The sequence below is a fragment of the Labeo rohita genome, unplaced genomic scaffold (assembly GCF_022985175.1).
Source record: "Labeo rohita strain BAU-BD-2019 unplaced genomic scaffold, IGBB_LRoh.1.0 scaffold_238, whole genome shotgun sequence".
In the NCBI taxonomy this organism is placed as follows: domain Eukaryota; kingdom Metazoa; phylum Chordata; class Actinopteri; order Cypriniformes; family Cyprinidae; genus Labeo; species Labeo rohita.
In genome coordinates, this window is record NW_026128638.1 from 82606 (window position 1) to 100045 (window position 17440).

The window sequence follows — 17440 nt, forward strand, 5'->3', positions numbered from 1 at the left end:
AAAATACGTATAAAATACATCCATATATATATATATATATATATATATATATATATTCACATAAACATTAATGGTTCTACTAATACAGATGTGTTCACTCTTTACTTCTTAGTTCGTGGCATTTATAAATATCATGTGCTACCAAAGAGGAAGTAGGTCCTTCACCAAGTAATATTATTAATTTGTCATTTTCATGGAACTAGCAGAAGTGTTTGTGGGCAGGTCAGACTGTTTGTATTTCATGGGCAGGTGGGGATTATACTAATGTGTTACCCAGTGATGTAGACTGGTAACAGGCAGAAGGTTAAAAAATATAATGACTCATTAAAATGATTCTGAGTCGTCTCTTTCTTTTAAGAGACATATCTTTATGTATAATGCACTTTTTGATTAACAACTTTGCAATCTGTATACATTGAGGGAGAGCTATACATTACAAACTGCAAAAAAATATATTTTTCGAAAACCCTGTGAATTTTCAAATTGGACCTGGAGCAGTGAATGAAGTTTGCCTGGTTTGATGAATGGTATTCCCTGATGGCATTGACCTCTTTCAGCAGGATAATGCACCCTGCCACACTGCAAAAATTGTCCAGGAATGGCTGTTGCCTTGGCCTCCAAATTCCCCAGATCTTAATGCAACTGAGCATCTATGGCAGGGGTGCCCGAACTCGGTCCTGGAGGGCCAGTGTCCTGCAGAATTTAACTCCAACACAGCTGTCTGGACATTTCTAGTATGTCTAGTAAGAGCTTGATTAGCTGGTTCAGGTGTGTCTAATTGGGGTTAGAGCTAAACTCTGCAGTACACCGGCCCTTTAGGACCAAGTTTGGGCAACCCTAAACTATGGGATGTGCTGGAGCAACAAATCCCATCCATGGAGGCCCTACCTCACAACTTGTAGGACTCAAAGGATGTGCTGCTAATGTCTTGGTGACAAAGAATACAGGACACGTTTAGAGGTCTTATGGTGTCCATGATTCAGGTTTGATGCATCAGAGCTGTTTGGGCAGCACAAGGGGGATGTACACCATATTAGGCAGGTGGATTTAATGTTGCGGCTAATCAGTGTTTTTCTGCTAGGAAGCTGTAAAAGAGAGACAATTATTATTAACAGAAAGCAAATGTTGATATGTTTTACCAATCACTTTGACTCATATTTACACCTTCCTATGTTTATCATTATTTTCCTGATGCAGATTGGTGCCATCTAGTGTTTGGAATAATAGCATCACAACAATATGCAACAAGAAACATCAGTGTTCACAGGAAACTCACTATGTTTATACATTTTATATATTTATGCAACCAACATTAGTTATTTATAAATAATTTCTGACATAGTACAACAAACAGGAAAATATGTGTAAGTATGTAAGCCACAATTAAGGCAAACTAGGTGAAAATTGGCAAAAATTTGCCAAACTGGTCCTTACACAACAAGAAGATTGAAAGTGACACACGGGGAAAAAAAAAAAATAGAGAAATGGCAAACTGTTTCTGTTACAGATTTAAACATTCACTTGTCAGACAAACCTACACGAGTCTCGTTAACTACATATTTTTATTGAAGGGGCAGGAAATTAGTTTAATACTAATGTTTTCTTTCTTCTTTTTTTTTGTAATTTAAAATTTATGGTTTGATAATATCAGGATTATGTAAACAATAGGCCCATCAGTGTCTTTAGCATGTGTTTAGCAGATATATTCACGTCAAAAGGTTGGCTCATTTCAGAGGTGTTAAGAAAATAGCAATAACATAAAATAATTAAACGCAGTAGCAAGTCAGCAAAATGGTGTAAGTTTGGAGATCACATGTTTTGGACAATTGGTGAAAATTTCAAAAAGTGATCCTAAACTTTTGCATGTAATGATTTTGCTGTTATTGTTTCTCTGCCTCTGTGTCAGATGCAGTTTCTCATCATGTGTTTTGTTTCTGTAGATTAAAGGGTCTTAAAAAACGTTCATGGTGGCAGGACAGGAAGAAGCCCTTCACCTACAAACAAAACACTAGGGGTGTGATGAGACACTTATCCCACGAGACCAGACACTAGACTGGGTTCATGAGAACGAGACAAGATGAGATATTTAAACTTTTCTTAAGAAATCCTCAGTGACGAAATATATAGGGAAAATAGTATTTTATTCAACTGATAAAGACAAAATGCAAAATGCAAAAAAAAAAAAAAAAAAAAAAAAAAAAAAAAAGAGTAGGTGCATGTTAAATTTTATGAAATTAAACTTCCATTTTAATGAATTATATGCAGTAATAAACAACATTTAAACAAGAGCTTCACGATTCTGAATAAATTGACAATCCCAGTTGTTTTTAATACATTGGAGATGAGCAAATTCTGCGCAGAATTGATCACCGGTGATCACGGCAAGATGCATGCCGGTTAAAAATGTGTCCAAGTTACGTCCGCCTTTCTCTGATGTCATGCTGACGTGTGCCAAAAAACTCTGGCGACGGCGAGGCGGCTGTGTCGGATTGCGCAGTCGGGAGCAGTAGCTCTCCACCGACTGCGCAGACCAAAAGCACGATGGGAAACGCCTGGATGACGACACAGCTTAAAGCTCATTGGTTCAGACAACTGTGATGTTGCCGTTCTTTTCTAAAATGTTTTATTTTTTAAATGTAATATCATGTGGTTATGTGTTTAAATTATGCATGAATATTCCCAAACACTATGCCAGTGTGATCTTTGCTTAAGATATGTAATTGTTGTCGTATTTCTATAAAAATCTAAAATACACGTTTGTATTAAAGCAAAAATGGATGATAAATACGCCTTTTGTATGGAATTAAATAGCAAGCGCTTTGAGTGTCTTTCAACATATTTATTTTCATATAAAAACAGAGCTGAAATTATATCATGTTTATCAGCAACACAGCAGGTGAGTGTGATAACGCGATATCCGCCTTTGATCTCGTAGGTATCTGTTCTACTTCGACAGGTCAGAATTCGGTCCGTCTTGACTGCACTTATTTCACTCCTCCCCTCACTGCAGCCGCCTACTCTCGCCTACATTTCAGGCAAGGCGAGGCGAGGCGCATCTCAAACGAGCCTAATGTTTTGGGAGGATATCGTCACGAGATCTCCCGAGATACTACTCTTCTGGTCACATCCCTACTAAACATACAAGGTGTGTTCGACTTCATCTTTGGCTGCAGACAATATAACAACTTAGATATTTGTGTTTGCTAAACTTAACAGATGGGTAAGTAACCCAGCTGCCTTAAAATTTTAAGTTGATTCAACTGAAATATTTAAGTTATCACTTAGTATAATTTAACATTTCAAGTTGAATAAACTTTTGAGTTGACTGAATTTAAAATTTTAAGGCAGCCAGGTTACAAATTATTTTAAGTTGACTCAACAAATTGTTTTTTACAGTGAAGAGTGTTGTTTTAGTCAGGATGTATTATTTATGTTTTGTTTATTGTATACCTGGTGACTCTTTATCCTCAAGAATAAACATTTGTCATAAGCATCTCTATATATATCATGACCTCATATACTAGATTCAGTAGGTATTTCCAGCTCTAGCAAGAGAAGTGTAAGAAATTTAAAGAACAACTATTCTTGATATCACACCTATTTTGTGTCATTTAACACATAAATAAAAAATTATTTGTATTTGAAAGTGCACAAACTCGACTTCAATTTAATGTATTCACCAATTGAAAAAAAAAATCATGTCTTCAACAAGTGGCTTTTTTCTAAGCAATTTTAGTGCTCTTGAGACAAGGTGAACCCCAAAGTATTAATGATTAAACTAGCAAAGTGTATCTAATAAAGTGGCTAGTAGGTGTATATTCACATTTGGATTACTAATGTCCACCACTTTTTTTAAAGATTTAAACAGAACAATCATTTCTAAATAACGTATTTTTACATCATACACATTTGTTGTTTCTACTGTCATTTTGTTTTTGATTGTGTAAGAGATGTCTGATATCACATTACTGGGTTTACTGTAGTTACAATCACTATAACATCTAATAAAAGAACAATGCAATATATTACATTATATTCTATAATAAGGGCAGCATCTTGCATGCTGTGGCCTTGATATAATCTCCGCAGAGTGTATTCACTACAAATAATATGCAAATTGTACTATGAGCGACATCTAGTTTTGATTAACTTTTATCTAATATAAATGAACAAAATATATATTTGAACTCCTGTTATAAGTTCTGCTTTAATTATAATGCAGACAGAAGACCTGAGGAACTGTATTTGCTTGTCAGAACTTGATTTGCATTTGTTGAGACAATAGATTACAGTGCACTCCATGGAGTTGTCCCAATGGAAGGAAATGCTTAGGAGGCCATTCTTTCGACCACAGGGTAGTGGACATGAGGATCCCAGGGAGAAATCTCTGCTGAGGCTGATAAGTAACAAAATTTAACCACAAAGCTGCTGTAAAACGTTGTAATGTAATGAAGTTATGAAGAAATGTAATGTGCTAATGAAACAGGTGAGACGTCAAGTACTGACGTCTCCTGCTTCATAAGCCAAAGTATGAAGCAACACGGCACACGGCTGACTTTTAGTTAGCCTGAACTGAATGGGTCATCCTCAGAAACATGCAAAAGAAGATGGTTTACACATGACAGAGAAAAGTGGTAGCACTGATTCTACTTGCTGATTTACTAAGAGATGAAAGCAACTGAGACATCCATGTGCAAATATTCATAAAGTGGTTTAGTAAAATTGTTAAATATCTTGCTGTGGGTTTGACACAAAAATGTAAGTTGTCAATGTACTTTGTAGAAATCTGCCAGGAAAGGCGGCCATGAGGAATAATCACTTTGAACAGAAGCATCTGATGACCTGCTAAATTGGATTTTGTAGCATTGTGAACTCAAATAGCTTGGAGCTATTTGTGTTCACAATGCAGTGTTTAAAAAAACCATATTGATAGCTGAAACTGAATCATACTCGGACCACCTGCAAGATGGGCTTGGTTTACAAACATGTTCAGACTCATTAAAATAAGGTTAGAAAACACCCAGACAGGCAGAGGTTCCACAGCAGCGGTATGGGTTGGGGCTGCTACAGGTGCTGGTCATATAATTAGAATATCTTCAAAAATTTTATTTATTTCACTAATTCCTTTCAAGAAGTGAAACTTGTATAATGTATACATTCATTCCACACAGACTGATATATTTCAAGTGTTTATTTCTTTTAATTTTGATGATTATAACTGACAACTAATGAAAACCCCAAATTCAGTATCTCAGAAAATTAGAATATTGTGAAAAGGTTCAGTATTGAAGACACCTGGTGCCACACTCTAATCAGCTAATTAACTCAAAACACCTGCAAAGGCCTTTAAATGGTCTCTCAGTCTAGTTCTGTAGGCTACACAATCATGGGGAAGACTGCTGATTTGACAGTTTCCAAAAGATGACCATTGACACCTTGCACAAGGAGGGCAAGACACAAAAGGTCATTGCAAAAGAGGCTGGCTGTTCACAGAGCTCTGTGTCCAAGCACATTAATAGAGAGAGGAAGGGAAGGAAAATATGTGGTAGAAAAAAAAGTGTACAAGCAATAGGGATAACCGCACCCTGGAGAGAATTGTGAAACAAAACCCATTCAAAAATGTGGGGGGAGATTCACAAAGAGTGGACTGCAGCTGGAGTCAGTGCTTCAAGAACCACTACGCACAGACGTCTGCAAGACATGGGTTTCAGCTGTCGCATTCCTTGTGTCAAGCCATTCTTGATCAACAGACAGCGTCAGAAGCGTCTCGCCTGGGCTAAAGACAAAAAGGACTGGACTGCTGCTGAGTGGTCCAAAGTTATGTTCTCTGATGAAAGTAAATTTTGCATTTCCTTTGGAAATCAGGGTCCCAGAGTCTGGAGGAAGAGAGGAGAGGCACAGAATCCACGTTGCTTGAGGTCCAGTGTAAAGTTTCCACAGTCAGTGATGGTTTGGGGTGCCATGTCATCTGCTGGTGTTGGTCCACTGTGTTTTTTGAGGTCCAAGGTCAACGCAGCTGTATACCAGGACGTTTTAGAGCACTTCATGATTCCTGCTGCTGACCAACTTTATGGAGATGCAGATTTCATTTTACAACAGGACTTGGCACCTGCACGCAGTGCTAAAGCTACCAGTACCTGGTTTAAGGACCATGGTATCCCTGTTCTTAATTGGCCAGCAAACTCGCCTGACCTTAACCCCATAGAAAATCTATGGGGTATTGTAAAGCGGAAGATGTGAAATAAATCAGCTTTTTATTTATTAATTAGTTAAATAAATCAACTTTTTGAAGATATTCTAATTATATGACCAGCACCTGTATGTGAAAGGCTATAAAGATGGTGCAAAATGGCCGTTCAGCTGATGTAGGTGGTTGATAGTTAGCAAGGGGGAGAAAAAGGCCAGCATCTTTGCAGAGGCAGCCTCACGCTAGGACACCTGTGAAAGAAAGGTTGTAGAAAGAAAGGAAATAGGAATGCAAAGCAGCAACCAGAGCAGTTCCGTTTGCGGAGGCAGCCTCACGCTAGGGCACTTCTGGAAGAAAGGTTCTAGGAAGAAAAGAGAAAGAGATATACCATAGAGCAGCCAGAGTGATTCCTTGTTGTGGAGGCAGTCTAATGCTAGGGGCCACCTCAAGAGACAACTGAGGAGTAAGAAAGGGAGACAAGCAAAGATGGGTGTATTTTGGGCGAAGCAAGGTAAATTAGCAGGGGCAAAGTCATGGACAGGGAGTGCCCAGTCATTCTTAGCAATGGCTTTAAACTTTGCTAACATATTGAAGGGCTTCATGGTATGAAAAGGGGAATTACCACTTTAGTTGATGAAGATCTGAAAAAGCATGATAATGGATTGTCAGGATAAATATGGGTGGCAATCTCGATTCCATATCTATTTATATGTGTATACTGTACATATAAAGTCAAGTCAAGTCAAGTCAAGCTTTATTGTCATTCCGCTACATGTGTGGACATACAGTGGAACGAAATGTCGTGTCTCGCAGGACCACGGTGCTACATAAATAAACATAAATATGAACATAAAGACACTAGATGTAGAAACAATTTTTTAAACCTATACATGTAACTATACATATACTATAAATAATTGACTATACATACACATAACCTAAGACAGACTATACAAGTAGTTTACATAATAACTGTGCATGATAATGTGCAGAAGAGGTATTTATTTCCTTCACGATACTGGTGGCTTTACCTGAGCATCGTGCAAGGACAATGTCCAGAAGGGAGGGGAGAGGGGCACCCATGATCTTTGCAGCTGTGTTCACTGTCCGCTGTAGGGTCTTGCAGTCAGCAGCACTGCAGTTCCCGTACCAGACAGTGATGCAGCTGGTCAGCACACTCTCAATGGTTCCCCTGTAGAATGTGGTGAGGATGGGTGGAGGGAGACTTGCCCTTTTCAGCCAGCGGAGAAAGTGTAGGCGCTGTTGTGCCTTCTTGGAGAGTGACATGGTGTTGGTGGTCCAGGTGAGATCCTCTGTGATGTGCACCCCCAGGAATTTGGTGCTGCGGACTCTCTCCACAGCGGAGCTGTCGATGGTCAGTGGGGGGTGGTCAACAGAGTTCCTCCTGAAGTCCATCACAACCTCCTTTGTCTTACTCACATTGAGGGACAGATTGTTTGCACCACACCATTCAACCAGTTGTGCCACTTCCTCTCTGTAGTGTGTTTCATCGTTGTTGCTGATGAGACCTAACACCGTTGTGTCATCAGCAAACTTGATGATGTGGTTGGAGCTGAACTTGGCAGTGCAGTCGTGGGTCAGCAGCGTGAAGAGCAGTGGGCGGAGAACACAGCCCTGTGGGGCACCTGTGCTCAGTGTGGTAGTGCTCGAGGTGTTGTGGCCGACACGGACTAACTGAGGTCTTCCAGTTAAAAAGTACAAGATCCAGTTGCAAAGTGAGGTGTTAAGGCCCAGAAGGTTTAGTTTGTTGATGAGCTGTTGTGGGATTATTGTATTGAATGCTGAGCTGAAGTCAATGAACAGCATTCTAACATAAGAGTCTTTGTTTTCTAAGTGAGTAAGAGCCAGGTGGAGGGTGGAGGAAATGGCATCGTCCGTGGAGCGGTTTGGGCGGTATGCAAACTGGAGCGGATCGAGTGTGTTGGGGAGGCTGGTTTTGATATTGCGCATAACTAACCTCTCAAAGCACTTCATCATGTTTGGAGTTAGTGCTATGGGACGGTAGTCATTCAGACAAGACACAGGGGAATTCTTTGGAACTGGAATTTTGGAGGTGGATTTGAGACATGTGGGGACGACTGCCTGGCTCAGCGAGGTGTTGAAGATATATGTTAGGACATCCTAACATCCTAACACATCCTAACACAGGCTCTGTGTGTCTTTGCTGTCAGTAAAGTGATTATTTATTTTTTGTGCATACAAGCGTTTTGCTTGCTTGATGCCACGGGACAGACTGGCTCTTGCTGTTTTTAAGGCTGCTTTGTCTCCTGATCAGAATGCATCATCTCTGGTCTTTAGCAGCCCATGAACCTCTGCTGTCATCCACAGCTTCTGGTTTGCACGTGTGGTGATGGTCTTGGTGACTGTCACATCATCAATGCACTTTTTGATGTAATCAGTCACAGTTTCAGTGTACTCATGCAGGTCTGTATGGTTATTGTAGGTGGCCGCCTCTCTGAACATGTTCCAGTCTGTGCACTGAAAGCAGTCCTGTAGTGTTGAGGTGGCATCATCTGGCCATACTGTGATCTCTTTTTGAACCTGTTTGGTAAGTTTGAGAAGTGGTCTGTATGCTGGGATTAGCATAACAGAAATGTGGTCTGGGGGCGGGGTTCAGCTTTGTATGCATTTTTTACTGTTGTGTAAACCAAGTCCAGAGTGTTGTTTCCCCTTGTTGCAAAGTTCACGTGTTGGTAGAACTTTGGCAAAACTGACTTTAAGTTCGCGTGATTAAAGTCACCAGCAATGATGAAAAAGCCGTTGGGGTTATTTGTTTGTTGTTCGCTGATGGCGCTGTACAGCTCGCGAAGCGCGTCCTTAGCGTTTGCACACGGCGGGATGTAAACCCGACAATAACAATGGCCGTGAACTCCCGCGGCAGATAAAACAGCCGAAACATAAACTCCACCAGCGATGAACAGTGTTTTGTCACTACCACAGCACTGTTACACCATCCCTTGTTGACATAAACACACAGTCCTCCCCCGCGAGTCTTACCAGACAGTGATGAATCTCTGTCCACTCGGTAGCAGGTTAGCCCGTGCAGCTGAATGGCGGAGTCGGAATGTTGTCGTTTAGCCATGTTTCAGTGAAAACAAACACACAACAATCCCTTGCCTCGTGCAGCGTAGAGTGACTGAGTTGAAATGAGTCCAGTTTATTTTCCAGCGAGTGAACAGAGAGCATGAGTGTTGGAAGAGCTGGTCTGGTAGGGTTAGCCCTTAGCCTAGCTCGTATGCCTCCGCGCTTGCCGCACTTCTGTCCCCTCTCACACCGCCGGCGGTGGAGTATTTTGGAGTGATTTCTTTATGAATTAGCGATAAACTGAGACTATTTTGAGACGAACAGACGACATTAAAAGACATAAAAGCACCGTTTTTTGGACCCGGAGAAGCTGCTGCATCTGACTGCGCCGCCATCTTGGATTTCTTGGATATAAGGGGAAAAAATGCACCTGAATGTATATATTTATTCAAATAAAAAAAAAATTAAAAAAAAACCTTAAAAATAAGTAAGCAGGTATGACCTGCAATATTCTAGATACATGTATATTTGGTAAAGACACATACAGGTACCTAGTGGGTAAACCATGGCATTACAAATACAAATGTTTTTTTTTGTTTTGTTTTGTTTTGTTTTTTCTTTTCTGACCATAAAATTACTCTAATTTGCTACTTTGCATTGGAATTTAAAACCCTTTTCTCTATTTAACCTTGGTCCTTGTTTTTATATTTATTGTATTTTATTTTTTTAAGTCATTAATGGACCATAATTATTGTACAAATAGTATTTAGTACTAAATGATCTCCTTAAGATCCTGAGGGTAACCCTTATGAAAATTAACCATGGTTTAATTATAATAAAAGTGTAGTAACCATGTTTTTTGGAGCATTGATTACCATTTGTATAAACATAGTTATACAAATACTAAGGTTAGTGTAGCAAGACCATGATTAGTTTGTGGTTACCATGGTTTAACTATAGTAACCATGTTTTTTTTTTTTTTTTTAGGTTTTACTTGTAATAAAACCATGGGTAATATTCATAAGGGTTGCCTCTCCATCACTCTTCAGAATAAAATTATACTGTAAATGTCATCGACATAAAAATCAATGCATAATATGCTGTAATGTTGACCAAAAATTGCTGCAAATTGAAGCCGTCTTCTCTATCCTACTTAAACACATTCAAATATACGGTCAGCGCTGGTTTGTTTGCGGAGCTCTGTGAATCTTTGACCACGTGGCGGTGACGCCGGTGACATCAAAGCTTGTCGCAGCTCTGTTTTACAATGGCTCTGGCGTTAAAAGCGCTACATTTTACAATTTACGTCACATTAAGTGTGCCGAAACTTACAACATTTGAAAGCTGACTTTGTATAAAATCGCAAGCAGGGTTGCCAATTTGGCGTGAGATTTACATAGGCCAGGAGTGCTCAACACTGGTCCTGGAGATTGACTTTCCTGCAGTGTTCAGCTCCAACCCTGACCAAATACACCTGAACCAGCTAATTAGGATCTCAAGGTGCGCTTGCAAATTACAGACAGGTGTGTTTGATTAGGGTTGGAACTAAACTCTGCAGGAAAGTCGATCTCCAGGAACAGGGTTGGGCACCCCTGACATAGGCAGAGTGAGAGCATGAGACAGAGCCTGAAAGCATGTCTCTCACAGTTGGCAACCCTGGATAAGGTAAGCAGAGCTGAATTTCTGATTGTTTTCGTGGGAAATTTTTGATGCGGCGGGCGTGCCTCAACCATTCAACTGTCTGCATTTCCTATTTTAAGAGCGGTAGATTTTACGGATGAAAAAGCAGTTTAGCTGTAGTTTGGATAATGTTAGAAACTGATGCGGCTGTAGTGTGCAGATGCCTGATTTACGATACCCAGGCGGGAGAAGCGCTTTTGATAGAGGCGGCTGGGCAAATCTGTGGGACATCGTTGACAAGCTCGATTTCCCTTGTTGAAAGCTTAAAGTGGATTAAGCATGACTTTGCAGAGCATTGTTAGCTGGAGAAGTGCGGGAGTTCGCCCGGCTGGGAGGCTGTTCACGGGACAGGGCGGGGTCGTATGCCGGAAGAACTGAGGCTGGGACGCTGCAATGAGAGCTGTTTATATAGGCTCGTAATGATGATTGACAGGACTGAATGATTAGGCTCCTCCCGAACCTACATTTGGAACTTAATTAAATGTTCTTAATCCTTTAACTCCGTATTCTCTGTCTGTGCGGGCACTCTCTGTATTCGCGATCTCCATGCATGAGTGGGCACCGTGCATTTCCATAAAGCCAATTTCGGAATAAAAGTCTTTATCTGTTAAATAACTTAGAGTGCAAAGAAATGATTCAAATTATAATAGACACATAACTAATATTACAAAATACAGAATTGAATTATATCAGAATATTACATTTTTCCTGGTAATTAGTTAAATAACTGAGGGTTATTTACAAGAAGCACTTTATTCTATGTATTAACAGTGTTCACGGAAATTGCTTCTTTGACAAGGGGCATGGCAGTACTGAAACACCGTCTTAGCTGTTCGCCAATCACAACACAGTGGGACAGCTAACCAATCACAACATTTTGTTTTTTGGAAGGCGGAACCCAGAACTAATCGAGCCATTTGTGCCAGGCTGGTTGAAATGTATTGTGCACCTTTAAGTTGGTTTGCCAACCGCCATTAAACCCCACAAGAAGAAATGTATTGTAATAATGTAAATTATGTTAAAAATAATGCGTTTTTCAAACCACCAAGCATGAAATCATGTTCTAGTACACCAGCTAGAAAGTGACCGTGAACCTTGACCCTCGAACCAAGGTACACACCAAACCGTGACATCTGTGTACTGTTACACCCCTCGTGTTGGAAATTCAAGTTTTCAGGAAATTCTAAAAAAAAAAAAAAATAGGTCGAATGTAATTTTTTTTTTTGCAAAATTAGGTTTTCATTAAATTATTATTCTATGACATCTTGTCTATCATCTCTGAAAATATCTTGGTGAAATTCACTTGTTTAGTTATTACTGTCCTTCTCTTATGTTAAGAACATGGTACAGAGGTGCTTCTTAACACCACAAAATAAACCATGTTACATATTTAATACAGGTGTATCAATTCACATTTCCCACCAGTCTTGTGTAATTTACGGCACTTAAAGTTTTATTTATTTATTTTTTTTAATATTGTGAAATGGCAGAGGGCAACAACGCAGTCTGGAGTACTGCAGCTGCCCATTTAAAGGAAAAGTCCACTTCCAGAAAAACAATTTACAAATAATGTACTCAGCCTCATCCAAGATGTTTTTGTCTTTCTTTCTTCAGTCGTAAAGAAACTATGTTTTTTGAGAAAAACATTTCAGGATTTTTCTCCATATAATGGACTGATATGGTGCCACGAGTTTGAACTTCCAAAATGAAGTTTAAATGTGGCTTCAAATGATCAGAAATGCAGTTGTAAACAATCCTAGCTGAGGAAGAAGGGATTTATCTAGTAAAACGATCGGTTATTTTCATAAAAATAATACAATTTACATACTTTTTAATGTCAAACACTCATCTTGTCTTGCTCTTCCTGACCTTAGGGGAAACCATTTTTTTGGGTTCATGACAGTTAGGGTATGTCGACAAACTCCCATCTCATGTTCTTCCTCAACTTCAAAATCATTGTGTATCACTGTTTTACTTTTTTGTTAAGGGTGTTTGAACTTCTGCAATGATGTAGGATGATTTTGAAATGATTTTTGAAGTTGAGGGAGAAAATACAAGGTTTGGCCAAATTTGACATGCTGTAAGCCAGTCACCCTATGGAGACCTTACTAAAGCCTTGATATATTAGCAGTAACTTAAAATAATAAGTCACAGTGACAAGACAGCACTTGGGGAAAAGTTTGGAGACCACGTATGTTTTTTTGGGCAATATGGAAAAAAATATTCTAAGCTTGTGAATATGATAATTTTGCCTCTGTGTCAGACACACTTTCTCATCTTATGTTTTGCTTCTGTAGATTAAAGTGTGTTTTAAAAACTGTTCACAGTAGCAGGACAGGAAGAAGCCCTTCACCTACAAACTAAACACATGGCTCTGGCCATTCTTACCTGCAAGCTGTTTGTCCACCAACAGATCAAACCACAAAAAAAAAAAAAAAATCAGACCGCAGCAAGTTTCACTTTGACTCAGATGAACATCAGTAAACTGGAACCATGAGATCATACACAGTTTTAACTCAAACAGATTTTTTTTTTTCTCCATACACAAAAATTGAAAACTGAACATATCTAAACAATATATAAATAAGTCATGAGGGCTGGACTCTATTTTACCATGACATTTTATTTATCCACAATTCACACAATATTTATATACTTTTAGCCAACCTAGTCACAAATGTACACATATTTAACATTTCAAAAGTATGTTAAATAATACAAATAACCAATATTTCACCCATTAAAAACAGTTAATGTTTGAAAAAACAATGTTTTGGAAGAACTATAACACTATATCATTTGCAGATGTGGTGTGTGAGGGCCACGCTCTGTTGGGGGAGGATTCACAGTGCTGTTTTTAGCAGACAGTCTTTTTAGATCAGACACTGAACCTGTAAAAAAAATGTCTCTGACTCTTTTGTTCTGTTTGTGCTGGTGGCACCTAAATGGTAAGTAATAAAATCATTTTTATGGCTTTGTTTCATTTTCCAGGTTAACTATTATATTGCTAGATCTATTTTACTTTGAATTTAGGTCTGCATTCTAAAATATATATATGTGACCCTGGACGACAAAACCAGTCTTATGTTGCACAGATATATTTGTAGCAATAGCCAAAAATACATAGAATGGGTCAAATTTATAGATTTTTCTTCTATGCCAAAAATCATTAGGATATTATGTAAAGATCATGTTCCATGAAGATATTTTGTAAATGTCCTGCCATTAATAAATCAAAACTTAATTTTTGATTAGTAATATGCATTGCTATAAAATTCATTTGGACAACTTTGAAGGCGATTTTCTCAATATTTTGATTTTTTTGGCACCATCAGATTCCAGATTTTCAAATAGTTGTATCTCGGCCAAATAATTCTTTCCTAACAAACCATACATCAATGGAAAGCTTATTCAGCTTTTAGATGATGTATAAATCTCAAATATGAGAAATTTACACTTATGACTGGGTTTGTGGTCCAGGGTCACATATATTATCTGGCTCAGAAGCTGCTTTCATTTCACTGCCATCTTTTGTTAATTATTAATAATTAAAAATGCTAAATTTGGCAGAATTACTTTTCAAGCTGAAATTTTCAGCATGTATTTTTTTTAAATAAATTCTGTAAACTTTTTAAATTTTGAAAATTCTGTAAAAACCTTTTCATGTTGTAGGTGTGCTTGGTGAGTCAGTGTCAGTAATGGAGGGAGATAATGTCACTCTACACAGTGATGTTAATGAAATACATGAAGATGAAGACATACAGTGGAAATTTGGAGCTGAAAAATCTGTCATAGCTAAAATCAACAGAAAGAACCAAATCTTCCCTGATGGGAGATTCAGAGACAGATTGAAATTGGATCATCAAACTGGATCTCTGACCATCACAAACATCACAACTCAACATGATGGAGACTATGAAGTAAAGATTAGTGGAAAGAAACGGTCAACAAAATCATTCAGTGTTTCTGTCTATGGTGAGTACAGATCATTTGCCTTGTCATAATTCTTGACAGCATATGTAAAATGAATATATGAATAATTAAATAAATTAATTAATGTTATGGTGAGACATTTACAAGCTAATGGGGCCATAGGATTTATATTTAAAAGCTTCTACATAATTAATTAATTAACAAAATAAATCAAGGATCCATCCACCGGGCCAAACACAGAGTCCAGTGGCTTGGAAGGTTTAATGCCTGTTTGGTCTTTTCAAAGCGCCTCTGCAAGGTTTACTTAATTTACCAGGATTTATCTTTAATCTAGCTCAGTGTTTAATCTGACTCCAATTCCATGTGATCATTACATTTAGGCAGTTTCTCTAATTTATACTGATCACAAATATCGATTATGTATTTATTTTGATGTCTGATTATTCTGGAAATCCTACACCTTCAATTATTCATTCATTAAGGACCTGGTGTCGCTTAGCAATTCACTTGGCCAACAGTGAATGCACAGCACAAACTCTCCAGTTCTGCAGTTTACTGCAGTTTTAATACCTCAGAGGACCCTTCTCACACATAATAATAATCACAAAAAGTGTAATTTGGTAAGCCAGTGACATTCACAAATCAGAAGATCCCTAATGATGAGCCACCGCTTCACTCATTGGTACTTCGGTATGATCCTTCCTGGATGCAAATTTGCAGACAACACCAGACTACACTTTAATCTACTGGAAATAATAATTACAAGAAAATCTAGAATAAATAAAAAAATAACATTTTATTTATCAGGTAAAAATTTTGCCAATTACAAAATTAAACAATGAGAATCTAGTTCAGAATTAAATTCAGTTCCAGTTCAGATAAATACATAACATCAATTGCTCAGAGATGAATAAGAGTAAGAGATACATAACTGACTTTAGGAAAAATACATAGCATAGAGTGTGAGGACACTTACTTTCAGAACACTGAAAATAAGGTCACTGTGTAGATTTATGCATATTTCTGCTCATTCTCTCATGTTTTTCAGCTTATCTGCCAGTACCTAACATTACCAGAGATTCTTCACAAAATCTTTCATCATCATCACAGCAGAATTGTTCATTGTTGTGTTCAGTGGTGAATGTGAGTGATGTGACTCTCTCCTGGTACAAAGGAAACAGTTTATTGTCCAGCATCAGTGTGTCTGATCTCAGCATTAGTCTCTCTCTACCTCTGGAGGTGGAATATCAGGATAACAACACATACAACTGTGTGATCAACAATCCCATCAGCAACCAGACCAAACATCTGGACATCAGCAAACTCTGTCAGAGACATTTAGGTACAATAATAGTGCTATTAGTGATTATTTATTTACTGAGATGATCTTTTTTGCTCAAAAATGAATCATCATTGACATCAGTCTGAGGTCAGTCTGGCAAACTCTTTTTGTCATTACAGATCAGGGCCTACCTTTATTTTACATAGGGCTGATCTATGCTGCTGCATCTCTGTTAATTGTCGCTGCAGTCGGGATCTTCTGCATCTGCAGGAAACAAAGAAAAAGTGATCAACAAGGCAAGTGTTTACTAGTCCTTGTATTTTTATATATATATATATATATATATATATATATATATATATATATATATATATATGTATGTGTGTGTGTGGGTGTGGGTGTGGGTGTGTGTGGGTGTTTGTGTATACATAAGCCCTTCTCTTAATATTTTAATGGTTAAATAAATATTCAGTATAATATTCAGTTCAATGTAAATTGTGAGCAATGACTGTGTTTTAAATATACCTTAAGGCTGGAATACACTACACGACTTTTAAAATCTGAACAGAATTTTTATAACACTGGGCATCGTACATTTACTGACTTTGTGAACATTGAGAAGCTAAAAAAAAAAACCATTTGTGACCATCATACAGTATGCGATTTTCTATGGAATCTGTCAACTCAAATCTGCAGACTGGCTCTGACTTTCAGCAAATAGCGTCAAATTCTTCAGACAGTAAATCATCACAAAAACTGGGAAAAAATTGTGTAGTGTATTCCAGGCTTTACTTGCACACTCTGCTATAGACATTTTTTTGCATGTGTGAAAAGTTGTAATGTCAAAATGAATAATAAATTGTGTTAAAAAATGCATATGTTAATTTTTTTGTGTGTATTAATTAGGTCTTGGTAACGCATTTAGTCAATAAGCAGGTCTACTTCAAATGTGTTTTCTTGTTTTAATCCATCTGTCATTACTGTTCAAACAGTTGAGACTCGTGAAGGGGAGATCACTTATGCTGAACCAATGTTCTACAAAAGAAAAGCACAAAAATCGGTAAGTTAATAGATTTCACTTTCAAATATCTGATAAAATCTTCAGTCAGTGAACATAATACACACACACACACACACACACACACATTAATAATAATAAATACAAATAATAATTTGCTTAATTACCTAATTAAGCAGAGGAAATGCTTAATTATCTGAGGAAAACATTTTTCATTCATTGACTGACTAATGGAAATGTGTGTTGTCGGTCAGACAAGTCAACGTCTTCTGTTAAGTTGCATTAATCAATTTGG

The 17440-nt window shown here is 37.9% G+C and overlaps 1 protein-coding gene across 1 annotated transcript; it reads left to right on the forward strand.

The window, feature by feature from the left end:
• The first annotated feature begins 13740 nt into the window (after window positions 1-13740).
• Window positions 13741-16438, forward strand: LOC127159631 (SLAM family member 9). The gene is made up of 4 exons (XM_051102420.1): window positions 13741-13860; window positions 14585-14887; window positions 15894-16187; window positions 16398-16438. The coding sequence occupies exons 1-4, from the start codon at window positions 13815-13817 to the stop codon at window positions 16436-16438; spliced, it is 684 nt and encodes a 227-aa protein (XP_050958377.1). The 5' UTR covers window positions 13741-13814.
• Window positions 16439-17440: the final 1002 nt, after the last annotated feature.

Coding starts and splice junctions, on each gene's coding strand:
- LOC127159631 (XM_051102420.1), top strand. CDS start 13,815: ATGTCTCTGACTCTTTTGTTCTGTTTGTGCTGGTGGCACCTAAATG. Junction 13,861..14,584: donor GTGCTGGTGGCACCTAAATG/GTAAGTAATAAA, acceptor TTCATGTTGTAG/GTGTGCTTGGTGAGTCAGTG. Junction 14,888..15,893: donor ATTCAGTGTTTCTGTCTATG/GTGAGTACAGAT, acceptor CATGTTTTTCAG/CTTATCTGCCAGTACCTAAC.